The sequence below is a fragment of the Dendrobates tinctorius genome, unplaced genomic scaffold (assembly GCF_039654945.1).
Source record: "Dendrobates tinctorius isolate UK_male_01 unplaced genomic scaffold, ASM3965494v1 ptg000003l, whole genome shotgun sequence".
In the NCBI taxonomy this organism is placed as follows: domain Eukaryota; kingdom Metazoa; phylum Chordata; class Amphibia; order Anura; family Dendrobatidae; genus Dendrobates; species Dendrobates tinctorius.
The window spans coordinates 84,916,506-84,942,225 of NW_027361671.1; the positions used below are offsets into that span (position 1 = coordinate 84,916,506).

Consider the following 25,720-nt stretch of genomic DNA (forward strand, 5'->3'; position numbering starts at 1 on the left):
CCTAGGGAGTCGGGGAATGGGGTTAAGCACTATGTTTTTTCTAAAGCCAGATAAAGAAGGCAAAGACATTTGATGATTGTTGGAAGGAAGTGACAATGGTGTTGAGTACTCCAGTGTCTAGTCATCAAACTCCCCTTATCTCACATTAACTAAGCAGGTAATTGTATAACTACCAGTGACTCCTGTCACATACTTGAGTTAATACTTTCCTCATACAGAAAAAGTGACTAGCAAGCAGTCCTGTTATATGCACCACTGCATGCACGCGCTGTTTATCCATTAATACGTATAGTTATCACACACCGTTATCGCCCAGATCCTGCCGGTCATTTCTCTCTACTATAAATCCTATATATGTGCTCATCTCCACTCTGTTCCATGTCTTTTAATGTTCCAGGTTCCCTTATGAAAGAACATATAAATACTGTTCATTTTTTCAATAGAAAATTTTACTAAACTCACATAAAATAGTAATACAAACCATTCTAATGCAAAAGCTCGAACTAGTGCACCATGAAAAGCAAACTGTAAGCAATACTAAGGAACATTTGTAATAAATATTCATAAAAATCACTGTCTGGCCAAGAAGAACTAAAAAGAGATATGACTTGGAGAAGGTCTAAAGCAGATTCACAATCGAAACCACCCTAAGGGCAAAGTAAGACCACAATGCTTGGACTGGCCACTGGCTCTCCCTCTCACTGGCAAGAATGATTCATATTTTCATGCAGCTGTTGTGCTGGTGTCAGGAGATACATGACCAGTCCGAATATTGTGGTCCGATCTCGGTCCGGTTTATACGGCCTTCTTACTGCTCCCTAAGGGAAACCATATCATATTGAACCACTCCCAAGGCTTACAATACATTAATTTCCATTCTAGGCATTTGTGTCATATATCAAAAGTATGTACCAGAGATGTCTGAGGCGTGCAGGTTCCATTTCCAGAGCTCCCATCTGTTAAAAGAATGGAGATGCCGTTCTCATAGATCAGCACTCGAGAAGAAGTAACACTACAGAAGAAACACTACCAAACAGTTCAAACCAATGAAGTAAAGATAGCCATATACAGTCTAATGTGGGAGAAACCCACTGTTTGTAGAAGGACCAGAAAAAGACTTGTATTAGGTTCATATAGAGTGGGATGGAGACCAAGCTTGTTGTATTTAAACATGCCTGCTCCTTCTGACTGATCCAGTTGGACTAATCATAAAACTCCTTTATCGTAGCCTTCACTGGGGGACACCAGGAAGATAACACTAAGGCTGTGTGCCCACGTAAGCGTTTTTTTACCGGCAAAAACGCTTAAAAATTGCTCAAAAGAAGCATCCCATTCATTTTAATGCATTTTGCACTTTGTGCATATTGATGCGTTTTTTTCCGCAAAAAAAAGCTTCACGGTAAAAAACGCAGCATGCTCATTAATTTTGTGGAAAAGTCCGCGTTTTTAGCTATTTTCTGTATGTCTGGGGATGCGCGGAAAAAAACGCATCAAAAACGCACGTTTTTTGCGCAAAAAAAACGCGCGTTTTCTGGGAAGGAGTCCGGTTTTCATGCAGAAATTTTCTGCATACGTGGGCACATGGCCTAAGAAATACAAAGTGAAGTAAAAAGCTGGATTTACACCCAGCTACTGGCATTAAGTTATTCAGTTAGTGAGAAAAGTAGGTCGGTGTCGTCTGCTGAGGAGAAGCAGACTTATTTTCTTTAAATTATAATTTTTAGGCCACATTCACATGTTCAGTATTTGGTCAGTATTTTACCTCAGAATTTGTAAGCCAAAATCAGGAGTGGGTGATAAATCCAGAAGTGGTGACATGTCTCTATTATACTTTTTTCCTCTGATTGTTCCTCTCCTGATTTTGGCTTACAAATACTGAGGTAAAAAATTGTCCAAATACTGAACACGTGAACATGGTCTTAGTGTCAACCTCCTGGTATCAACACCTATGGTTTCCTGTATCCCAAGAAAAATGATTTTTTTTAGTTAAGCTGCATTTACACCGACAGATAATCGTGAAAAAGAGTGAATGTTTCACAATTGTCTTGCCGTGTAAACAGACTGCCGATCACCAGATGAATGAGCAAAATTCTCGTTCATTGGGTGAAATTAACTTTTGCGCAGCGTAAAATCATTAATCTGTGTAAAAAGCATTCTGTGTAAACAGGAGTCACATTGCTGAGAACCATGGCAGTCTGTGCGCATTGAGTGATCTATTGCAGACTATTCAGCTTGCATCATTTACTTTGACCTGCCCATGTAAACGACCTGCGATCAGTAAAGATTTACTGATCGGCAGTCATTTAGTGCTGTTGGCCGGGCTGTGTGAACGGACGCCTAGAGAAGGCTGATGGACTGGTCTAGTCACAAGCAAGAAAAAGATCTCTCTGCAATCTTTGAGGAAGGTTGTACAAACAGGAGGAGAACCCCTGATATATATTAGAAAGTGCCTACTTGTTTAAAGTGAACCTGTCAGCAGGATTGTGCACAGTAACCTACAGACAGTGTCAGGTCGGCACCGTTATACTGATTACAATGATACCTGGGTTGATGAAATCTGTCTTGTGGTTGTAGTGTAATCTTTATTTTCAGTTTTGAGTTAATGATATGCTCGTGCTCCGGGGCGGCCTGTGGGGGTCTTCATGTGGTGCTCTGATTAGCTATTCCTACTGATGGCTTCTGACAGGTCGCTGATCCCTCACTGACCTGCTCCCTATTTTGCATACTGAATATTATATATTTTGAAAAAAAAAATCACATTCAGCAGGCAGGGGCCGGCGGTGGGGCCTGCGCTGTAGCATGATCGCATGTATAATGTCCATGGAATTATTTTATTTGATGACATACATCTATTGAGGAAAAAATAGTATTTCTAAAAATGGCAGCGGCCGTGCCTGCGCAGTAGCATCTATCGGATCGGCAATAGGTGCGGCTGGCGCCATTTTGAGAGATTTTTTTTTCTGAATACTTATATATCACCAAATAAAATGATTACATGGACATTATACATGCATCATGCTACAGCGCCGCCCCATGCCTGCTGAATGTGATTTTTTTTTTTCAAAACATAATATTCAGTATGTAAAATAGGGATCAGTGACCTGTCAGCAGTCTTCATTATGAATAGCTAATCAGAGTGCCACATGAAGACCCCCCCCCACAAGCCGCCCGGAGCATGAGCATATCATTAACTCAAAACTGAAAATAAAGATTACACAACAACCACAAGACGGATTTCATCAACCCAGATCTAATATACCGTAATCAGTATAACAGCGCCAACCTGACACTGTCTGTAGGTTACTGAGCACAATCCTGCTGACAGGTTCCCTTTAAGCCACTGGTATAATTCTGGTTCTTGTATAGTTGGACTCAACCAAATTACCTAGATAGATGTAAGAATCAAACTCTATTTTATTTACTGCTCAAAAAAATAAAGGGAACACAAACAGCCTGTTGCAAATGGAAAAGTGTTCCCTTTATTTTTTTGAGCAGTATATATACTGTATTTGTTATACGGGTCCTGTAAATGTTAGAGTGACACCAATAAAGACAAGGTAAGTGCCTTGGTAAAATGAAGGGGCCCTATTGATCACCTGATCACTGTGGATCCCCAGAGAAAATGTTATTAAGCCCAAAATGATGAATTTGACACATGTGAGAAAATTATCCGATCAACTCTTGATTGCAAGTAATGTTCCATCCATTTTTTAAGTAGAAATTGCAAGTACTGAAATACTGTTACATTAAAAGGGTTTTTCTTACAGATACTGGTAGGAATGTAAAATGAAGCCAGCGGGCACTCGCTCTTCTCCGTTCCAACTCTTCACCATTTCTCCCGTCTCTATGGCTGGAGCGAAGACGTCTTGACGACAGAGCTAATCACCACTGCAGCCAATCACAGAGGTCAACAGCTCTAAGAAAGTAAACTGCATTAGTTGCTGAGTTCAATGATTGCCTGCAGTGGTGTTGCAGACCGTTAACATAATGTCACTGCTGCAGCAAAAGCACAGAGGCCGGAGCAACAGGGAAGCCAACTCTGGATCAAGGGAGGGCGAGTACCAGCTGGCTTTATTTTACATATCTAGCAGTCTCTGGGGTCCACTTTGCTAAAAGTAGAAAACCTTTTAAAGTGTTATTATCATGGTACAAATAATTATTTCAGCATCCCTTTGGTATAGCTATTACCACATCACGCACCAGTGAAAAAATGTAGCTTGATAGTAAAATGATGCAAAACTACATTTCACCCCAGGCCAAAATATCAGGGATTCTTCTACAAATCTTTTTCATTATCTGAACAATGCCAAATATCCGTCTGCTAAAGTGGCTTAGTGTTGTGCGGTTTATGGGTTTGCTTGGTGCAGCAGAACGGAATATATGACTTTACAAGGACTTTAAGTGCGCAGTCAGAATGCCGTATAACACAGACAACAATCACATTGCAATGCTTGGACTGGCCAGTGGCTCTCCTGACCCGAGCATGACAGTTGCATAGAAATACATCAATCTGTCATGCTCAGGTCAGAAGAATCGACAGCCACACACAGAGCATTGCGATGCGATCATCGTCCATGTTATACAACAGTCTGACTGCACTCTAAATCTCCTAGTAATGCATTTAAAAAAATTTGGATTAAAAATAGTGTACAAAAACGTTTACATCGAGATATTTTAACCATTAGGCCACATTCACACGTTGAGTATGTGGTCAGTATTTTACATCAGTATTTGTAAGTCAAAATCAGGAGTGGAGCAATCAGAGGAAAAGTATCATAGAAACACATCACCACTTCTGCATTTTTCACCCACTCTTAATTTTTTTCTTACAAATACTGATGTAAAATCCTGACCAAATACTAAACGAGTGAACATGGCCTAATGCTTCCTTTACACGTCCAGGGGTTCCGATACTGGAAAAAGCAGTATTGGTGAAATCCGTGGTTCGTGTACGTACAGTTGTGGCCAAAAGTATTGACACCCCTGCAATTTTGTCAGATAATACTCAGTTTCTTCCTGAAAATGATTGCAATCACAAGTTCTTTGGTATTATTATCTTCATTCAATTTGTCTTAAATGAAAAAACACAAAAGAGAAAGAAGCAAAAAGCAAACCATTGATCATTTCACACAAAACTCCAAAAATGGGCCAGACAAAAGTATTGGCACCCTCAGCCTAATACTTGGTTGCACAACCTTTAGCCAAAATAACTGCGACCAACCGCTTCCGGTAACCATCAATGAGTTTCTTGCAATGCTCTGCTGGAATTTTAGACCATTCTTCTTTGGCAAACTGCTCCAGGTCCCTGATATTTGAAGGGTGTCTTCTCCAAACTGCCATTTTTAGATCTCTACACTGGTGTTCTATGGGATTCAGGCCTGGACTCATTGCTGGCCACCTTAGAAGTCTCCAGTGCTTTCTCTCAAACCATTTTCTAGTGCTTTTTGAAGTGTGTTTTGGGTCATTGTCCTGCTGGAAGACCCATGACCTCTGAGGGAGACCCAGCTTTCTCACACTGGACCCTACATTATGCTGCAAAATTTGTTGGTAGTCTTCAGACTTCATAATGCCATGCACACGGTCAAGCAGTCCAGTGCCAGAGGCAGCAAAGCAACCCCAAAACATCAGAGAACCTCCGCCATGTTTGACTGTAGGGACCGTGTTTTTTTCTTTGAATGCCTCTTTTTTTCTCCTGTAAACTCTATGTTGATGCCTTTGCCCAAAAAGCTCTACTTTTGTCTCATCTGACCAGAGAACATTCTTCCAAAACGTTTTAGGCTTTTTCAGGTAAGTTTTGGCAAACTCCAGCCTGGCTTTTTTATGTCTCGGGGTAAGAAGTGGGGTCTTCCTGGGTCTCCTACCATACAGTCCCTTTTCATTCAGATGCCGACGGATAGTACGGGTTGACACTGTTGAACCCTCGGACTGCAGGGCAGCTTGAACTTGTTTGGAGGTTAGTCAAGGTTCTTTATCCAACATCCGCAAAATCTTGCGTTGAAATCTCTTGTCAATTTTTCTTTTCCGTCCACATCTAGGGAGGTTAGCCACAGTGCCATGGGCTTTCAACTTCTTGATGACACTGCGCACGGTAAACACAAGAACATTCAGGTCTTTGGAGATGGACTTGTAGCCTTGAGATTGCTCATGCTTCCTCACAATTTGGTCTCTCAAGTCCTCAGACAGTTCTTTGGTCTTCTTTCTTTTCTCCATGCTCAATGTGGTACACACAAGGACACAGGACAGAGGTTGAGTCAACTTTAATCCATGTCAACTGGCTGCAAGTGTGATTTAGTTATTGCCAACACCTGTTAGGTGCCACAGGTAAGTTACAGGTGCTGTTAATTACACAAATTAGAGACGCATCACATGATTTTTTGAACAGTGCCAATACTTTTGTCCACCCTCTTTTTTATGTTTGGTGTGGAACTATATCCAATTTGGCTTTAGGACAATTCTTTTTGTGTTTTTTCATTTAAGACAAATTAAATGAAGATAATAATAGCAAAGAATTTGTGTTTGCAATAATTTTCAGGAAGAAACTGAGTATTATCTGACAAAATTACAGGGGTGTCAATACTTTTGGCCACAACTGTATGTGACGTCCGTGTGTGGTCATTGTGACAGGCATAGAATTAAATGCCGTATAGAAATTAAAGATGTTCAAAAATTGAGATAGATAATGAGGAACATGATAGATAGAAATAATTTGAGCGTGATTTCCACTTAGTGCTTTGCATGCTTAATTATCTGTACTGAAATTTTCACAACCAGCTGAGGGAAAGCCGACAGCTGGGGAGCTGATGTTAAAGAGAACCTGTCATCAGTTTTGGCGATATGAAGTAAGGCCACCACCTTTAGAGGTTGATATACAGCATTCTATAATGCTGTATATCTGCCATCTACCTGACCTGTCAGAGAAGATAAATAACTTGTTATACTCACCTGCGGGACGGCGCACTGCAGTACTTTGCTCTGCCCTCAACAGGTCAGAGAAGTACTAAAATGGTAATCAAAAAACACAAGGAGGCCGAGTGCAGAATGGTGTCACGCTTTCCCACAATATCAGAAGAGTATACGTACAGTGGAGTACTGTTATTTATTTATCAAGCCACATTAAATAAATAAGAAATAACATGTATTGCAAAAGATTACAATTGAAACACATTATGCAAAAGATAGACAAAGACATAAAAGATATAAGAGGAGGAAGTATGAAAGTAGGCAGGGGGTGGGTGTAGGGTCAACAGGTAATAGGACCTGGGTAAGCTGGATGGGTTTATATCATGAATACATACGGACAACCTATCATGAGAATCAATGCAAGTACCGACGAGCGAGCCATGGACGCAGGCGGAAGACTGTCACCCTCGCCACGTCTGACAGGTGAGTACGACCGCTGACCGCTGCTGCATCGCTAGTGAGATCTGCCTGTTTGGCAACTCACTAGCGACCATTTAGCGATGCACCAGCGATCCTGACCGGGTCATATCGTGGTCGGGATTGCTGGTGCATCGCTAAATGTAACGGGGCCTTTATATAGACAGGTGTGTGCCTTTACAAATCAAGTCCTATCAGTTTAATTAAACACAGCTGGACTCCAGTGAAGGAGTAGAACCATCTCAAGGAGGACCACAAGGAAATGGACAGAATGTGACTTAAATATGAGTGTCTGAGCAAAGGGTCTGAATATTTATGACCATGTGATATTTCAGTTTTTCTTTTTGAATATATTTGCAAAAATTTCTACATTTCTGTTTTTTTTTCAGTCAAGATGGGGTGCAGAGTGTACATTAACGAGAAAAAAATGAACTTTTTTGAATTTACTAAATGGCTGCAATGAAACAGAGTGAAAAATTTAAAGGGGTCTGAATACTTTCTGTACCCACTGCTGTTTGATTAGGCTTTACTGGTTATTATAAGGGGGTACCTCCCCAAAAAATGATGTGGGGTCCTGCCTATATTTACTATCCATCAAAGGCTAAACAAGACAGATGTGAGCTGATATTAATATCCTAGAAAAAGGACTTGGGCCCCAAAAATTGGATGTGCCAATTCTGTCTCTCACTCTTCCCACTTGCCCTGCTGCAGTGCAAAGTGGGGTAATAGTCACATTTAATGAAGACACAGACAGAGTATTATTATTATTTATTTATATAGCACCATTGATTCCATGGTGCTGTACATAAGGGGTTACATACAAATTACAGATATCACTTACAGTAAACAAACTAACAATGACAGACTGATACAGAGGGGAGAGAGGGCCCTGTCCTTTCGGGCTTACATGCTACAGGACGGTGGGGAAGGAGACAGTAGGTTGGTGGGTTGCAGCAGTTCCGGTGTTGGTTGAGGTGATATCACTGGTAGTGGTGAGAGAGAAAGAGGTAGCGGGATCATTGCAGGCTGTAGGCTTTCTTGAAGAGGTGGGTTTTCAGGTTCCATTTGAAGGATCCAAATGTGGTTGATAGTCGGACTTGTTGGGGCAAAGAATTCCAGAGAATAGGGCTATTCGGGAGAAGTCTTGGAGGCGGTTGGGTGAGGAGCGAATAAGTGTGGAGGAGAGAAGGAGGTCTTGGGAGGACCGGAGATTACGTGAGGCAAGGTATCAGGAGATTAGTTCAGAGACATATGGGGGAGACAGGTTATAGATGGCCTTGTAGGTCAGTATTAGTAATTTGAACTGGATACGCTAAGGGAATGGGAGCCAGTGAAGAGATTTGCAGAGGGGAGAAGCGGAGGAGTAGCAAGGAGAGAGATGAATTAGTTGGGCGGCAGAGTTAAGGATGGACTGGAGAGGTGCGAGGGTGTTAGCAGGGAGACCACAGAAAAGGATGTTGCAGTAGTCGAGGCGGGAGATGATGAGGGCATGCATAAGCATTTTAGTAGATTGAGGGTTGAGGAAAGGACGGATTCTGGAAATATTTTTGAGCTGGAGGCGACAGGAGGTAGAAAGAGCTTGGATGTGCGGTTTGAAGGACAGGGCAGAGTCAAAGGTTACTCCGAGGCAGCGGACTTCCGGTACTGGGGAATGTGTGGTGTCATTAATTGTTATAGCTAGGTCGGGTAAGGAAGATCTGTGAGATGGAGGAAAGATGATGAGTTCACATTTGTCCACATTGAGCTTGAGGAAGCAAGCGGAGAAGGAGGATATGGCTGATGGACACTCTGGGATTCTGGACAGCAGAGAAGTGACGTCTGGGCCAGAGAGGTAGATCTGAGTGTCATCAGCATAAAGGTGGTACTGGAATCTGTGGGACTTTATGAGTTGCCCCAGACCAAGTGTATAGATTGAGAAGAGTAGGGGTCCTAAAACAGAGCCTTGGGGGACTCCAACAGAGAGAGGGTGGGATGAGGAGGTGGTGTGGGAGTGGGAGACGCTAAATGTGTGGTTGGAAAGGTATGAGGAGATTCAGGATAGGGCAAGGCCATTGATGCCGAAAGAGGAGAGGATCTGTAGTAGGAGGCAGTGGTCAACTGTGTCAAATGCAGAGGACAGGTCTAGAAGCAGGAGTAGAGAGTATTGTCCATTTGATTTGGCTGTAAGTAGGTTGTTAGTAATTTTGGTCAGGGCTGTCTCAGTGGAGTGATGGGGGCGGAACCCAGATTGTAGATTGTCAAAGAGCAAGATAGATGATAGGTGGGAGGAAAGTTCAGCGTGGACGTGCTGTTCCAGGAGTTTGGAAGCGAATGGAAGCAACGATGTTGGGCGAGAGTAAAGTTCTTTAATTGAAATAAACACTCCCCAACCCACTTTTACCCATTTATTCACCAAAAAATAAAAAAGCAAAGTTATACTCACCTTTCCACTGATAATTTACTAATGCTCATGTCCAGGGCCGCCATCAGGGCCTTACTGCCCTGACTGGACTGGCGTATGGGGCCTGGTGGGCAGAGGGGCCCGCACAGGGCCCTACCGGCAGGCTAAACCGGGCCCTAGCGGTGCTGCGGCAGTTCAACTCTATTGACGTGCGGGCCCGGACCCGCATGTCAATAGTTAACAGCCGCCAGCAATCGGAGGCTGGCAGCTGATGTCAGGCGCAGCACGCACGTTGCCGGCATCCAACATCATTGTCATTCACTGGCGAGTGTGCACTTCAGCTGCGTGGAGAAAGCTTCGCCACAGGAGCGTGGCAAGGTAAGAAGAACGTGTTTTGGTTTTTTTTACTTTTATTAAAAGTGGCAATCCAGGGGCCTGGGACAGAATGTGAGACACGGGAGCAGAATGTGAGACACGGGGGCAGAATGTGACAGACACAGGAAGGGGCAGAATGGATACGGGGGCAAAATGTGACAGTGAGACACAGGAGGGGGCAGAATGTGAGACATGGGAGCAGAATGTGACAGTGAGACATAGGAGGGGAAAGAATGTGAGACACGGGGCAAATTGTGACAGTGAGACACAGGAGGGGCAGAATTGACACTGGGCAGAATGTGACTGAGACACAGGAGGAGGCAGAATGGACACAGGGCAGAATGTGACAGTGAGACACAGGAGGGGGCAGAATGGACACGGGGCAGAATGACAGACACTGGAGGGGGAAGAATGTGACAGTGAGACACAGACACATGAGGGGGCAGAATGGATACGGGGCAGAATATGACAGTGAGACACACAAGGGGCAGAATGTGAGACATGGGGGCAGAATGTGAGACATGGGGCAGAGTGTGAGACACGGGGGCAGGATGTGACAGTGAGACACAGGAGGGGGCAGAATGGACACGGGGCAGAATGTGACAGTGAGACACAGGAGGGGGCAGAATGTGACAGCGAGACACAGGAGGGGCAGAATGGACATGGGGCAGAATGTGAGATACGGGGGCAGAATGTGACTGAGACACAGGAGTGGGCAGAATAGGAGATACGGGGGCAGAATAGGAGATACGGGGGCAGAATGTGACAGACACGGAGGGGGCAGAATGTGACAGTGAGACACAGGAGGGGGCAGAATGAGACAGGGCAGAATGTGACAGTGAGACACAGGAGGGGCAGCATGGATATGGGGGCAGAATGTGACAGTGAGACAAAGGAGGAGCAGAATGTGAGACATGGGGGCAGAATGTGACAGTGAGACACAGGAGGGGGCAGAATGGACATGGGGCAGAATGTAACAGTGAGACACAGGAGGGGGCAGAATGGACACGGGGGCAGAATGTGACAGTGAGACACAGGAGGGGGCAGAATGTGAGGCACAGTTCAGAATGTGACAGTAAGACACAGGAAGGGGCAGGATCAGGAGATCATATGGGGGTAGGATGAGAGAAAATATGGCTGGAGCCAGGAATGAGACAGGATGGGGGATATTATTAACATAGGAGCTAATTAAGGGATAGTATTACTGCAGTGATATATTTATTTTATTTTTTGAGGATACTGTTTTAAATGGGGGGAGGTCCTGATACTGTGCAGGGCGACACTATGTCGCCTTTTTTTCTTCATCTGGTGTAGTGTAGAAGTTGGGAAAAAATTAAATAATGTGTTCTGCATGTGGAGCTTTAGATAACTGTGTTATTTCAAGCAGAGACGAGCCCTGGCTGGAAGACGTGATGGCGGTCTGTGCTGGATGACAGATGAAAAGCGAAGCTGAAGGACTTCACCTACAGACATCACTGGCGAGTCAGTGTGTTACTTATACACTGACACTATACACTATATACAGAGTGCCTTTGTACAATGTTACCAGTTATCACTATTACCTGTGCACTGACACTATACACTATATACAGAGTTCCTGTGTGCAATCTCACCAGTGATCACTATATTACCTGTACACTGATGCTATATACAGAGCTCCTGTGTATAATGTCACTGGTGATCACTGTATTACCTGTACACAGACACTGCATACTAAGTGCAGATCTCCTGTGTATAATGGAACTTATGGTGATAGTATTATGGGTTTTTTTTTTTAATAATGGTCAGTATTGTAGTATTCAGTCACGATGTGGTGGTAATATGTGGTCTGGGCATGGTGCGGTGGTATTTGTCCCTTGTATGTGCTATTATTCTGTCACTGATGGTAATATGTGGTCTTGTCATGGTGTGGCTGTATTTGTTCCTTGTACTTTTGGCGTATTGCAAATGTGGTGCCAATATTCAAAAAGGGGACAAAAACTGAACTTGGAAATTATAGGCCAGTAAGTTTAACCTCAACTGTGGGTAAAATCCTGGAGGGTTTTCTAAGAGATACTATACTAGAGTATCTGGAGAAGAATAACCTTATGACCCAATATCAACATGGGTTTACAAGGGACCGTTCCTGTCAGACTAATCTGATAAGCTTTTATGAAGAGGTAAGTTCCGGACTGGACCAAGGGAATGCAGTGGACGTGGTGTACATGGACTTTTCAAAAGCTTTTGATACGGTGCCAAACAAAAGGTTGATACATAAAATGAGAACAATGGGGATAGGGGAAAATATGTATAGGTGGATTAAGAGCTGGCTCAGGGATAGGAAACAAAGGGTGGTTATTAATGGAGCACACTCTGACTGGGTCACGGTTAGCAGTGGGGTACCATAGGGGTCAGTTTTGGGCCCACTTCTTTTTAACATATTTATGAATGACCTTGTAGGGGGCATAGGGAGTAGAATTTCAATATTTGCAGATGACACTAAACTTTGCAGGGTAATCAATACAGAGGAGGACAATTTTATATTACAGGAGGATTTATGTAAACTAGAAGCTTGGGCTGATAAATGGCAAATGAGCTTTAATGGGGATAAATGTAAGGTCATGCACTTGGGTAGAGCGAACAAGATGTATAATTATGTGCTTAATTGTAAAACACTGGGCAAAACAGTTACTGAAAAAGCCCTAGGTGTATGGGTGGACGACAAACTCACATTTAGTGGCCAGTGTCAGGCAGTTGCTGCAAAGGCAAATAAAATAATGGGATGCATTAAAAGAGGCATAGATGCTCATGAGGAGAACATAATTTTACCTCTATATAAGTCACTAGTGCGACCACACTTAGAATACTGTGTACAGTTCTGGTCTCCGGTGTATAAGAACGACATAGCTGAACTGGAGCGGGTGCAGAGAAGAGCGACCAAGGTTATTAGGTAACTAGGGGGTCTGCAATACCAAGACAGGTTATTACACTTGGGGCTATTTAGTTTGGAGAATCGAAAGCTTATTGGTGATCTTATTACAATGTATAAATATATGCGGGGACAGTACAAAGACCTTTCTAATGATCTTTTTACTCTTAGACCTGTGACGGGGACAAGGGGGCATCCTCTACGTCTGGAGGAAAGAAGGTTTAAGCATACTCACAGACGTGGATTCTTTACTGTAAGAGCAGTGAGACTATGGAACTCTCTGCCATATGATGTTGTAATGAGTGATTCCCTACTAAAATTTAAGAAGGGACTGGATGCCTTTCTTGAAAAGTAAAATATTACAGGGTATATACACTAGTTTCCTTAATATTGCATTGATCCAGGGAGCTAGTCTGATTGCCGTATGTGGAGTCGGGAAGGAATTTTTTTCCCCAATGTGAAGCTTACTATTTGCCACATGGTTTTTTTTTTGCCTTCCTCTGGATCAACATGTTAGGGCAAGTTAGGACAGGATATGGGTTGAACTAGATGGACTTAAAGTCTCCCCTCAACCTTAATAACTATGTTACTATGTTACGTGGTATTGTCACCATGTGGTGGTAATATGGTGTCTGGATATGGTGCGGTGGTATTTATCCCTTTGGATGTGATATTATTGGTCATTGTAAAAATTTAAAAATAAATTAAAAATATACCTAAATTGTATTGGATATTTTAACAAATGTTTAATAGGTTAGAGTAGGGCCTGGCCAAAAGAGTCTACCTTGTTGTGGTGGCAGATTTAAAAAATCTTTTGGCCAAAACAAGAGCTGCTGGCTATGTGTGTGATCTGGAGATGGGAACTGTTAATGTGTGATTGGTGAGAAGTGGAGTTTTTCCAAGAGAGAGCGGTGGGAGTGTGGATAGTTCGAGGGGTGGAGGGCTGGGCTGGGGTGGAGCCTGGGCAGAGTCTCAAGGAGGCCCTGAAATTCCTAGTGGCAGCCCTGCTCATGTCCAACGACGATCCTGATGGTTTGGTGAGCAGTCACATCACTAGACAGCCTACAAATCCTGCAATAAAGTGTGTTATGTGAAATAAGAAAAAGTTGAAGCTGTTTTATTAGCAACAGCACACGCCATTGTTGTCAAGTAGCCATGCCTGAAACTGCATCTCTAATCTGCTAATCTGAATCAAGATAAGCTGTACTAAAGGTACTGTCACACTTAGCGATGTACCAGCAATCCCGACCAACGATATGACGCGGTCAGGATCGCTGGTACATCGCTAAGTGGTCGCTAGTGAGCTGCCACACAGGCAGATCTCACCAGCAACATCGCTGGGGACAGGGGTCGCTACTTACCTGTCACACTAGGCGATCCTGCGTCCTCCCGCCCGGCTCCACGCTCTTCGCTCGTCTCTCCACAGGAAGCGCCGCAGGAAGCTGACGACGAGAAACAGTCCTGGAAGTTCTCGCGCGATCAGCGATAACCAGCGGGGAAGCAGGTTGTAGGTAAGTATCAGACACAGCGATATTGCTAGCGATATCGCTATAGCGTCACGTTATAGCGATATTGCTAGCGATATCGCTTAGTGTGACAGGCCCTTAACAAACACATCCTTTGGGCAAGAGTGGTGTTGCCAGATACAACCCAAGGGCAAAAAGATCTGCTTTTTTGAACAGCAGAAAACCCCTTTAACATATATTCTGCAAGGTATATAAGACTAACCAGTCACGGTAGTAGAGTTGAGCTTGAGCATTTTACTGAAGTGATAGTAAAATTGTTTCAGTCATTCATTTTGTCCAATCTTACATTTTCAGGTTTATTGAGCGCCATCGCCATATGGTTTCTTCCCATGAATTCTGCTGCTGCGGACATATTGCTGTTAATCACCGGAGGAGCTGTCACTCGCACAACTACACAAACAGAAGCTTCTGAACTCCAAACCTATCAGTCCCTCAGTACCCTGAAGAGCGATTCACTGGAAGAAACAAATACACCGAAAGAATCAGATTTTGCTACAGATTTTCAAGAGAACAATCTCACATTGTCTGCAGCCCCAACTTACTATCCAGCGACTCTAGACAACGATATTTTTAAAACCCACAGCCCCAATAGCTCATGGAGTACTACAGTCCTTATTGGTGGTGTTCAGAATAACTCAGGGGGCAACGCTGAGACAGAAATACATAACCACAAGCATTTCTATCCAAGCCTTCACTCTGTTGATACGCAGTCAATAACTCCCGACATGACCACTGATGTGATGGACAAAACAGATTGCAGCACTGGACCGAAAAGTGCAGAAGTCCTAGCTATTGCCATAGGAGTGGTTTTTGTTACTATTATATTAGGCAAGTAGAAAATATTTTATTAAGTTGTTAACAAATATTAAGTAAAACTACGTAAACCCATATCTAAAGGATTATCTGAAGATGTAATATTCCCTACTACTAATCATGGCAAGATCTTTGCATGTTGCATTCTATGACCATTAATTAATTTTAGTGAGCATGCTAGAGCCTGCGGTAGTCACTGATGACCTGGGGATATTTTCTTCTACGATTTGCCCCTCCATAATGAGCACTCTAGCATTTATTTCTTCTCATATTTTCTGTGCAAGTAACATCCTGCCCGTGGGGCATTTATGCCTTGCAATGTCCTTCTCTCTGTCTCTCGGGTACATTTCCGGGAACTACAATGCTTGGGCCAGTGGCATTTTAATCCCTCCTTGCATTGCGAATACGTGCACACAGTGTTCACTACTAAGCGCTGCGGCGCATGAAGGATTACGTTCTGTAGCTGGCCAGAGCCAGGATGAACTTTGTGGGTGGAGTTAGAAAACTGTGCGCTCCCGTCCCACTGCTGAAAACAGCAGTACCAGTGACTCCTCTGTGATGTATATACAGCAGTCTCAGTGTCTTCTCTGTAATTATTTACAGCAGTCTCTGTGGCTTCTCTGTAATCTATATACTGCAGTTTTGGTGTCTCCTCTGTGATGTACTGTACTGTATATACAGTTGTCTCGGTGTCACCTCTGTGACGTATGTATGCATCTATGTAGCACAAGCGATCGGATGATGGCAGCTTCTAGTCTCCCATGGAGACTATTGAAGCAAGTAAAAAGTAGAAAAAAAATGTTCTTAAAAATATTAAATAAATAAAAAAATATATAAAAGTTAAAATCACCCCCCTTTCGCCCCATTCAAAATAAAACAATAAAAAAAAATCAAATATACACATATTTCGTATGGCCGCATTCAGAATCACCCGCTCTATCAATATACATGAAGAATTAATCTGATCGGTAAACGGCGTAGTGAGAAAAAAATCAAAACGCCAGAATTTCGTTTTTTGGTCGCTGCAACATGGCAATAAAATACAATAATGGGCGATCAAAAGATCTCATCTACACCAAAATGGTATCAATAAAATTGTCAGATCGGCGCGTAAAAAATAAGCCTTCACCCAGCCCAAGATGCCGAAAAAAGTAGACGCTACGGGTCTTGGAAAATGGCGACTTTTTTTTCAAATTTTAGGATTTTTTCTCACCACTTAAATAAAAAAGAACCTAGACATTTTTGGTGTCTATGAACTCGTAATGACCTGGAGAATCATAATGGCAGGTCAGTTTTAGCATTTAGTGAACATGGTAAACAACATTCAAAAAACAATTGTGGAATTGCACTTTTTTTTGCAATTTCACTGTACTTGGAATTTTTTTTCCCGTTTTCCACTACACAATATGGTAAAATCAATGGTGCCATTCAAAAGTACAACTCCTCCCGCAAAAAAAAAGTCCTCACATGGCCATATTGATGGAACAATAAAAAAGTTATGGTTGTCGGAAGAAGGGGAGCAAAAAATAGAATTACACTTACTGGTAATTGGGTTTCTGAGACCCTCCATTACAGCACACAGGAGGTTGCCTCCCCATCCTAACTAGGGACAGTAAACAAGAGGTTTAAATAGCCCTCCCCTTCCCTCAATCCCCAGTGGGCCACACAGGATGAATGCTTGAGGTTTTTATTTACACTAGGGAATCAATCGAACATAACTTATTAGGGGGGAAATTACCCGTTATGTCGTGGAGGGTCTTAGAGACCCAATTACCGCTAAGTGCAATTCTATTTTCTCTAATCCCCTCCATGACGGCACACAGGAGAAATACCAAAGAATAATGGCTAGGGAGGGACAACAGCCTGCAGGACTTTCCTGCCAAAAGCTAGATCTCTTACAGACATTAGATCTGATCTGTAGTGCTTAGTGAAGGTATGGACCGAGGACCAGGTAGCAGCTCTGCAAATCTGCTCGATAGAACGCATTGGCCCTTTCTGCCCAGGAGACGGCGAAAGCTCTAGTGGAATGGGCTTTTAGTGATTCAGGAGGAGATAAATCCTGATTTCTATAAGTGTCCATGATTACTTTTTTTTATCCAAATTGCCAGGGAGCTCTTGGAGGCTTTCTTCCCCTTGTTTGGTCCACCATACTTGACAAAAAGATTCTGATCTTTCCTCCAAGGTTTTGTTTGATTCAAGTAGAAGAGAACAGTCCATTGAACATCCAGAGAACTAAATCCTGCTTCTCTCTCATCTTTTGGATTGTCACAGAAGGAGGGTAAAGTTATTTCTTGGGACCTGTGGAAGTCAGATGACACTTTAGGCAAAAAGACGGGTCTAGGCGGAATATTATTCTGTCGTCCAGAATTTTTAGCTAAGGCTCACTGATGGCTAGGGCCTGAATCTTGCCCACCCTTCTTGCCGTTGTAATGGCTTCAAGTAGTGCTGCTTTCCAGGATAGGTTGTCTATCTGGATCTGGTCTATAGGTTCGAACGGTGGAATAGTCAGACCTTTCAGTACTATATTCAGATCCCAAGATGGAACAATGTTGGATTTTCTTGGACGGATTCTGGATGCAACCAACATGAACCTCCTTATGGATATCTCCTTATGGATGGATATCGATGGTCTGCCAGGTTCTGATCGAAGTAGGAGCTCAGAGCTGAAACCTGGACCTTCAAGGTACTTGGTTTTAGTCCTTTAGATAAGCTATCTTGTAGAAAGTTTAGGATTTTTGCTATGTCAGGGTGAAAAGGATCGATGAGAGTGGATCCATAACACCTCGAGAAGGTCTTCCACACTTTGGAATAGATACCTGTTTTCTACTTTTTTTGTAAAGTGGACATAACGGCATCTGAGAGGCCTCTGGCTCTCAGGATTATGGTTTCAGAAGCCAGGCTGCCAAGCGTAGGCTGTGGGGAGCCAGGTGAAAAATGGGACCCTGATGTAGAAGGTCGTGGTCCAGATGCACGGTCATAGGGTCTTCTGAGTTCATCAGTTTCAGAGCTCCAAACCAGCTCCTCTTTGGCTAGAGAGGTGTGATCAGGATGGTTTTGATCCTGTCTGTTCTGACCTTTTGCAGAGTCTTTGGCAACAACGGAATTGGAGGAAATACGTAGGCTAGTTTGAAGCTCCAAGGGTGAGCGAAGGCATCCACCCTTGATTGGGTTTTGTTTGGACCTATGGAGAAATAATGTTCTGTTTTGGCATTTCCCCAGTTTGCGAATAGGTCCACCTCCGGGAGACCCCATTTTCTGGTTATATCCTGGAATACGCTAACATTGAGGCTCCATTCCCCTGGGTCTATATCTGTCCTGCTCAGAAAGTTTGCTTCGATGTTGTCGGATCCCTTTAGATGGAGAGCCGATAAAGACAGGAGGTAATATTCTGCCCAACAAAAAATCCTTGCCGAAACCTGATGCAAACTCTTGAATTTTGTGCTGCCCTGATGACGTAGATGGGCTACGGTGGTCATGTGGGCGGCGTAAACTCAGACATGAGTTCCCTGGATTATTGGTTTTGCTGCCCTCAGGGCCTCCTCTACTGCTCTCAATTCTCTGAAATTGGAGGACTGGTCATTCATCTTTTTGGACCAGATTCCTTGAAAGACTCCCTGAGATGTCACTGCTCCCCAACCGCGTTTGCTGGCGTCTGTTGTAATTGACGACATTGGATATTGGATCCACGGTATTCCCTTTGCCAGATTCTCTCGGCTGTGCCACCAGTTGAGGGACAGTTTTACATGTTGAGGAAGAGAGATTCTTGTACAGAGTGTCTCTGGGGTTCCGTTCCAGTGGGAGAGGAGAAACTTTTGGAGTATCCTTGAGTGAGCTTAGGCCCAGGGAATTGCCTGAATACATGAAGTCATCGATCCCAGTACTGACATCGCAAATCTTAAGGTCACCCTCTTCAGGGTTTTTAGGGTCCGAACCCTTGATTTTACTCCTATTTGCTTAGTGAGTGGAAGAAAGGATTTCTGGTTTTGGGAATCTAGAAGAATTCCTAAAAAGACTTTCTTGGTTGATGGGCTCAGGGCTAATTTTCCCTGATTTATATCCCAGCCTAAAGATGTTAGGGTATATAGGACGGACTGGAGATGCCCTCTTAGAGTGGTACTGGAAGGAGCCATAATGAGAATGTCATCTAGGTAGGGGACGATGCAGATGTTTTTTCCTGAAGAAGGATAAAACTTCCACCATAATCGTTGTGAATGTTCGGGGTGCTGATGATATGCCGAAGGGGAGTATCTTGAACTGGAAGTGACATATCTCCTTGCCTAGAGCTACTGCAAATCTCAGATACCAATGGTAGGTTGGATGGATGGATACATGGTAGTATGCCTCCTGGAGGTCTAGGGTGGCCATGGCAAAGTTCTTCCCGATCAATGGTATTGTAGTTTTTACCGACTCCATTTTGAATCGACGATACACAATGTACTGGATTAGTCATTTCAGATGGATGATGACCCGGTAACCCCACTCGGCTTTTCTGATGCCTTGAAGATAGAAGATGTGTCACCTTTTGTGGGGGAAAGGAGAAAAATTCTATTTTTATTCCCCTTCTGAGTCCAGGATTTTTTGGTCTGATGTTGTCTCCTGCCAGTTTGAGAAGTAGCTTGAAAACCTGCACGTTACCGGTTTGGCGTAATTTCCCATCTGAATGGGGGATCTGAAAGATATTTCTTCCTTTACCTCCTTTTGGGTAATTCCAATGTCTGGTTTTACCTTTCCCTCGGTATTGCGGGGTCTGAGGTGGACGAAATGGCTTCTTCTTGAGTGTTTTTGGCTCAGTAAGATTTTTCTTTTTGTTGGTTACTTTCTCCAGTAATTCGTCGAGTGCAGGACCAAACACGTATTCACCTGTGAAGGGAATAGAGCATAGTTTAGATTTGGATAGGATGTCACCGCTCCACATCTTTAACCACAGTGCCCTTCGGGTGGTGTTGGAGAGTACCGACGTCCTTGCAGCAATGCCAACTGAGTCTGCAAAGGCGTCTGCAAGGAAACCAGCCATTTACTGTAGGAGAGATAAAGAGGCCAGAACGTCTTCTCTCGGGGTGTCACTCCTAATATGGTCTTCCAGTTGTTGCAACCTGTAACGCAGGCGGATGCGACATTTGGCTTTAAGGTTGATGATGCTTCCCAGGACTTCCCCAATAAGCTGTCCATCTTGCGGTCAAGTCGGTCAAGTTGAGAGGAGTCTTCGAAGGGTAACGTAGTTTTCTTGGCTATCCTAGTCACCTGGATATCCACTTTAGGGATTTCAGTCCAGCACTTCGAGACGTCCTTATCTAGGGGAAAGCAATCCTTCATCTCACCTGGAATGTTCAGTTTTCTTTCTGGTAATTCTCATTCATCCAGGTTTAAATTTTGGACATTGTCATGGATAGGAAAGACCATCTTCCTTCTTGACTTTAGACCAGGGTTCCCCAACTCCAGTCCTCAACGCCCACCAACAGGTCATGTTTTCAGGATTTCCCTTGTATTGTACAGGTGATGTACAGTAATTATCTCCTGGGCAATACTGAAAACCATGGATAGCACTTGTATGCGAAAATCATACTTGTGAGTGAGGCCTTAGCCTGTTATGACTTTGTGATGGGCCTACTAATCAGATGAGCAGGGAATGCCAGCAACTAGGAAGAGTTTCAAAGGCTTTGGACCAGCAGCCATATATAAGCAATGTGGCTCCTGAACCAGTGTTCTGAAAATCTAATCTTTTTGCTCAATTCTAAAAATCGGAACTCTGCAGGGAAGTCTCAAACACACTTACTGAGGGGAGGAGGTTGTTGGCCAAAATCTCATAATATATGACCCCATCAATCCTCCCTTCAATACGGTGCAGTCGTCCTGTCCCCTTTGCAGAAAGCACTCCCAAAGTATGTTTCCCTCCACAATGCTTCACGGTTGGGATGGTGTTATTGGCATTGTCCTCATCCTTCTTCCTCCTCCAAACATGGCAAGGGGAGTTGATACCAAAAAGTTCTATTTTGGTCTCATTTGACCACCTGACCTTCTCCCATGCCTCCTCTGGATCATCTAGAATTCTAGATGCAGTAGATATAGGGATGGTTAGCACTCGACTGAAGGGTTTTAAGTATACGGTGCTAGTGAAAAGGAACCAATAGTCCCAGAAGTCCAGATTCAATATAGAGTCACTGCACACGTTGATTGTATTCAAAGTGAAATATTTTTATTAGTTGACGGTGAGGAAGCGACACCTGACGTTTCGGCCTGACAACAGCCTTTATCACATAGTCGCTGTAATAATAAAATACATACAATCAGAATCAAGGAATTATATACATAATTTACAAAATACATAGAGAAATGTATCACAAAAGGCGTTTAAATGATATAACATCTGCCATAAGATCACTCAGGGATATCGAGTCAATCTAGTACAAGGTAAAAGGAAAAAGACATGGCGGCAAAAATACTACATATGGAAATTATTGCAATGGAGTCATACCACTTATAAGATGAGGGTCTGTGGTCACCAGGTAATGGGTGTCACTGCTAGACAATATTTCGCAAATGTTTGTGGATATTCCTATGGATGAGGGTAAAAGAAGGTATGGTTAGATAGGTTCCTGAGGTTGTTAAACCCTTAAGAGAGTATATAGATGTAACAGTGGTAAGAGAAAACAATATTAGAGTTATTCAGTAGCACTTTAAAGTATATTTATAAGGGTGGATAGTAGAAAGGCATCTTAAAGTCTGATGCAATGGGAGGATTGAGTACAACTGATTGCTAAAGTTATGGTGGCTGAATAGTAGTGTGACATATATATCTAGCACGTAGAAAAAAATCAAGCGTTACTTTATAACCTAGTGACACATAAGCCCTGGTAATTGTTCAAGGTGTAAATGGTTGTGTTCAGGAAGCATAAATAAATGTGATGGTCAGTGTAAAAATGAAGACAATTGGATACCGAAGTGGCCAGTGATCCTGATTCCTGAGGAGCCAACGTGGAGCAAGTATGCCAGAGCTGTATAAAATGGAAAAGTGTCTAAATAAATATCAGGCTCCATATAAAATCGTAGGTGGTACAGCGGTGGTCGCTTTAAGGAGTAGTACTTACGATCATTGGTGGCACAGTGGAGGAAGCAGGCACCGCCATGCCTGAGCATTGAATGAGCGCAGAGAGAGCGGCGGCGCTTCTTAATGGTGCACAAGCTGGTCACATGATCGGATGTGAGATAAGACGCCGGCGCATGCGCAGTAAGGTGCCCAGCGGGGAAAACCACCAACAAAATGCTGTGGAGTGTCCACGCATGCGCAGTAAAGCGCGATCTGTACCAATAGCTACAGGAGGGCCACCAGGGCTTGAGAATAGCGTCTGACAGTCCCCTTGTATGCAGAGTAGTGAATGGGGACATCGCAGGGAGTCATTGTTGGGCTAAGCCCTGTATAGAGGAGAACAGTGGGGCAAAATCACTTCATGACACAGTCAATAATCAGAAACATGGAATGACAAAAAATTGACAATGAAGAACTCTTTGTACATAGGATATAAATGTGACAATAATTTTTTGTAGGAGTCCAAACTGAAGATGAATATAAAGAGAAAGAAAGTAATCAAATACGGAGGGGGAAAAAAAGAAATGAAAGGGAAAAATAGAGTCTTATAAGCTACCTGTAAAAAAAGAGTCAGAACTGATTATGAAATGAAAAAAAAAATAAAATAAAATGAAAATGATGGTGCAAATCAAAATATGAATCAAATAAAATGGGATAAAAATGGAAATGAAAAATAGGAATGAAAAAAAGAAAAACAAGGAAATTTCCTTGTTTATTTTTCTATTTCATTCCTATTTTTCATTTCCATTTTTTCATTTTTATCCCATTTTATTTGATTCATATTTTGATTTGCACCATCATTTCATTTTCATTTTATTTTTTTCATTTCATAATCAGTTCTGACTCTTTTTTTTTACAGGTAGCTTATAAGACTCTCTTTTTCCTTTTCATTTCTTTATTTTTTCCCCCTCCTTATTTGATTACTTTCCTTCTCTTTATATTCATCTTCAGTTTGGACTCCTACAAAAAATTATTGTCACATTTATATCCTATGTACAAACAGTTCTTCATTGTCAATTTTTGTCATTCCATGTTTCTGATTATTGTCTGTGTCATGAAGTGCTTTTGCCCCACTATTCTCCTCTATACAGGGCTTAGCCCAACAATGACTCCCTGCGATGTCCCCATTCACTACTCTGCATACAAGGGGACTGTCAGACGCTATTCTCAAGCCCTGGTGGCCCTCCTGTAGCTATTGGTACAGATTGCGCTTTACTGCGCATGCGTGGACACTCCACAGCATTTTGTTGGTGGTTTTCCCCGCTGGGCGACACGCTGGGCACCTTACTGCGCATGCGCCGGCGTCTTATCTCACATCCGATCATGTGACCAGCTTGTGCACCATTAAGAAGCGCCGCCGCTCTCTCTGCGCTCATTCAATGCTCAGGCATGGCGGTGCCTGCTTCCTCCACTGCGCCACCAATGATCGTAAGTACTACTCCTTAAAGCGACCACCGCTGTACCACCTACGATTTTATATGGAGCCTGATATTTATTTAGACACTTTTCCATTTTATACAGCTCTGGCATACTTGCTCCACGTTGGCTCCTCAGGAATCAGGATCACTGGCCACTTCGGTATCCAATTGTCTTCATTTTTACACTGACCATCACATTTATTTATGCTTCCTGAACACAACCATTTACACCTTGAACAATTACCAGGGCTTATGTGTCACTAGGTTATAAAGTAACGCTTGATTTTTTTCTACGTGCTAGATATATAAGTCACACTACTATTCAGCCACTATAACTATAGCAATCAGTTGTACTCAATCCTCCCATTGCATCAGACTTGAAGATGCCTTTCTACTATCCACCCTTATAAATATACTTTAAAGTGCTACTGAATAACTCTAATATTGTTTTCCCTTACCACTGTTACATCTATATACTCTCTTAAGGGTTTAACAACCTCAGGAACCTATCTAACCATACCTTCTTTTACCCTCATCCATAGGATTATCCACAAACATTTGCGAAATAATGTCTAGCAGTGACACCCATTACCTGGTGACCACAGACCCTCATCTTATAAGTGGTATGACTCCATTGCAATAATTTCCATACGTAGTATTTGTGCCGCCATGTCTTTTTCCTTTTACCTTGTACTAGATTGACTCGATATCCCTGAGTGATCTTATGGCAGATGTTATATCATTTAAACGCCTTTTGTGATACATTTCTCTATATATTTTGTAAATTATGTATATAATTCCTTGATTCTGATTTTATATATTTTATTATTACAGCGACTATGTGATAAAGGCCGTTGTCAGGCCGAAACGTCAGCTGTCGCTTCCTCACCGTCAACTAATAAAAATGTTTGAGATTGTGGTCCCAGCAGTCTTCTGGTCATTGACCATGTCATCCCGTGTAGTTCTGGGATAATTCCAGACCTTTCTCAGAAACATCCTTACCCGATGGGGCGAGATTTTGCATGGAGCCCTTAACCGAGAAAGATTGATAGCCATCTTGTGTTTCTTCCATTTCCTAATATCTGTGACAAGTTGTTGCTTACTCACCAAGCTGCTTGCCTATTGTCCTGTAGCCTATCTCAGCCTTGTGCAGGTCTACAATGTTGTCCCTTGTGTCCTTAGACAGCTCTTTAGTCTTGGCCAAGGTGGAGAGGTTGGAGTGTGATTGATTGAGTGTGTGGACAGGTGTCATTTATACAGGTAACAAGTTCAATCAGGTGCAATTAATACAGGTAATGAGTGCAGAGTAAAGAGACAATTACAGTTTTTCAGCATATGCCTTCATTTTTTTTTTTCTAGGTGCCCTTCTCTACCAGTTTGCAGTGTTCATGAGAAAGAAAAGAGCCCACAATGACTGTTCCGTTTACGTCATCGAGAATGAATTTCACAAGTATGACGTAGAAGCAAATGGACTAGAAGGAGACACAAAGCTATGACTTGTTAAGGTGATCATTAATTAATGCTCGTGATGTCATCTGAATGAGCATGTACGCCTGTATTTACTGGTGGACAACAGGTGACTGACAAAGACCTTATTATTCCATATTTTTTCTTATTTTACAAATTTATATTTTTGCTGCTTATAATGTGGCATAAGTATAGAATAATGTCCATGAATGGAAAAGAAGTTTGGGAAACTTTAATATTGGAGGGTTTTTTTTATAGTGATTACTGGTGGGCATTTAATGAAGTGGGGAAAAAAGCAATTTATATTTACATGACCTGCTGTACATTGTCAGTGACCTTAAGAAAATGTATTATTATACACCGAAAAAGATA

General features: G+C 42.7%; 1 protein-coding gene across 1 annotated transcript; it reads left to right on the plus strand.

Annotated features, from left to right (window-relative positions):
• The first annotated feature begins 2,298 nt into the window (after positions 1–2,298).
• On the plus strand, positions 2,299–25,720 carry LOC141092258 (uncharacterized). The gene is made up of 3 exons (XM_073578279.1): positions 2,299–2,405; positions 14,861–15,394; positions 25,241–25,720. Exons 1-3 carry the CDS (start codon positions 2,351–2,353, stop codon positions 25,375–25,377), a joined length of 726 nt encoding a protein of 241 aa, XP_073434380.1. The 5' UTR covers positions 2,299–2,350; the 3' UTR covers positions 25,378–25,720.

Bases quoted from the DNA above. Each gene is read 5' to 3' on its own strand.
- LOC141092258 (XM_073578279.1), top strand. From the start codon at position 2,351: ATGGACTGGTCTAGTCACAAGCAAGAAAAAGATCTCTCTGCAATCTTT. The intron at 2,406-14,860 runs GTTGTACAAACA...TTACATTTTCAG, and splicing joins CTCTGCAATCTTTGAGGAAG to GTTTATTGAGCGCCATCGCC. The intron at 15,395-25,240 runs GCAAGTAGAAAA...TTTTTTTTCTAG, and splicing joins TTTTGTTACTATTATATTAG to GTGCCCTTCTCTACCAGTTT.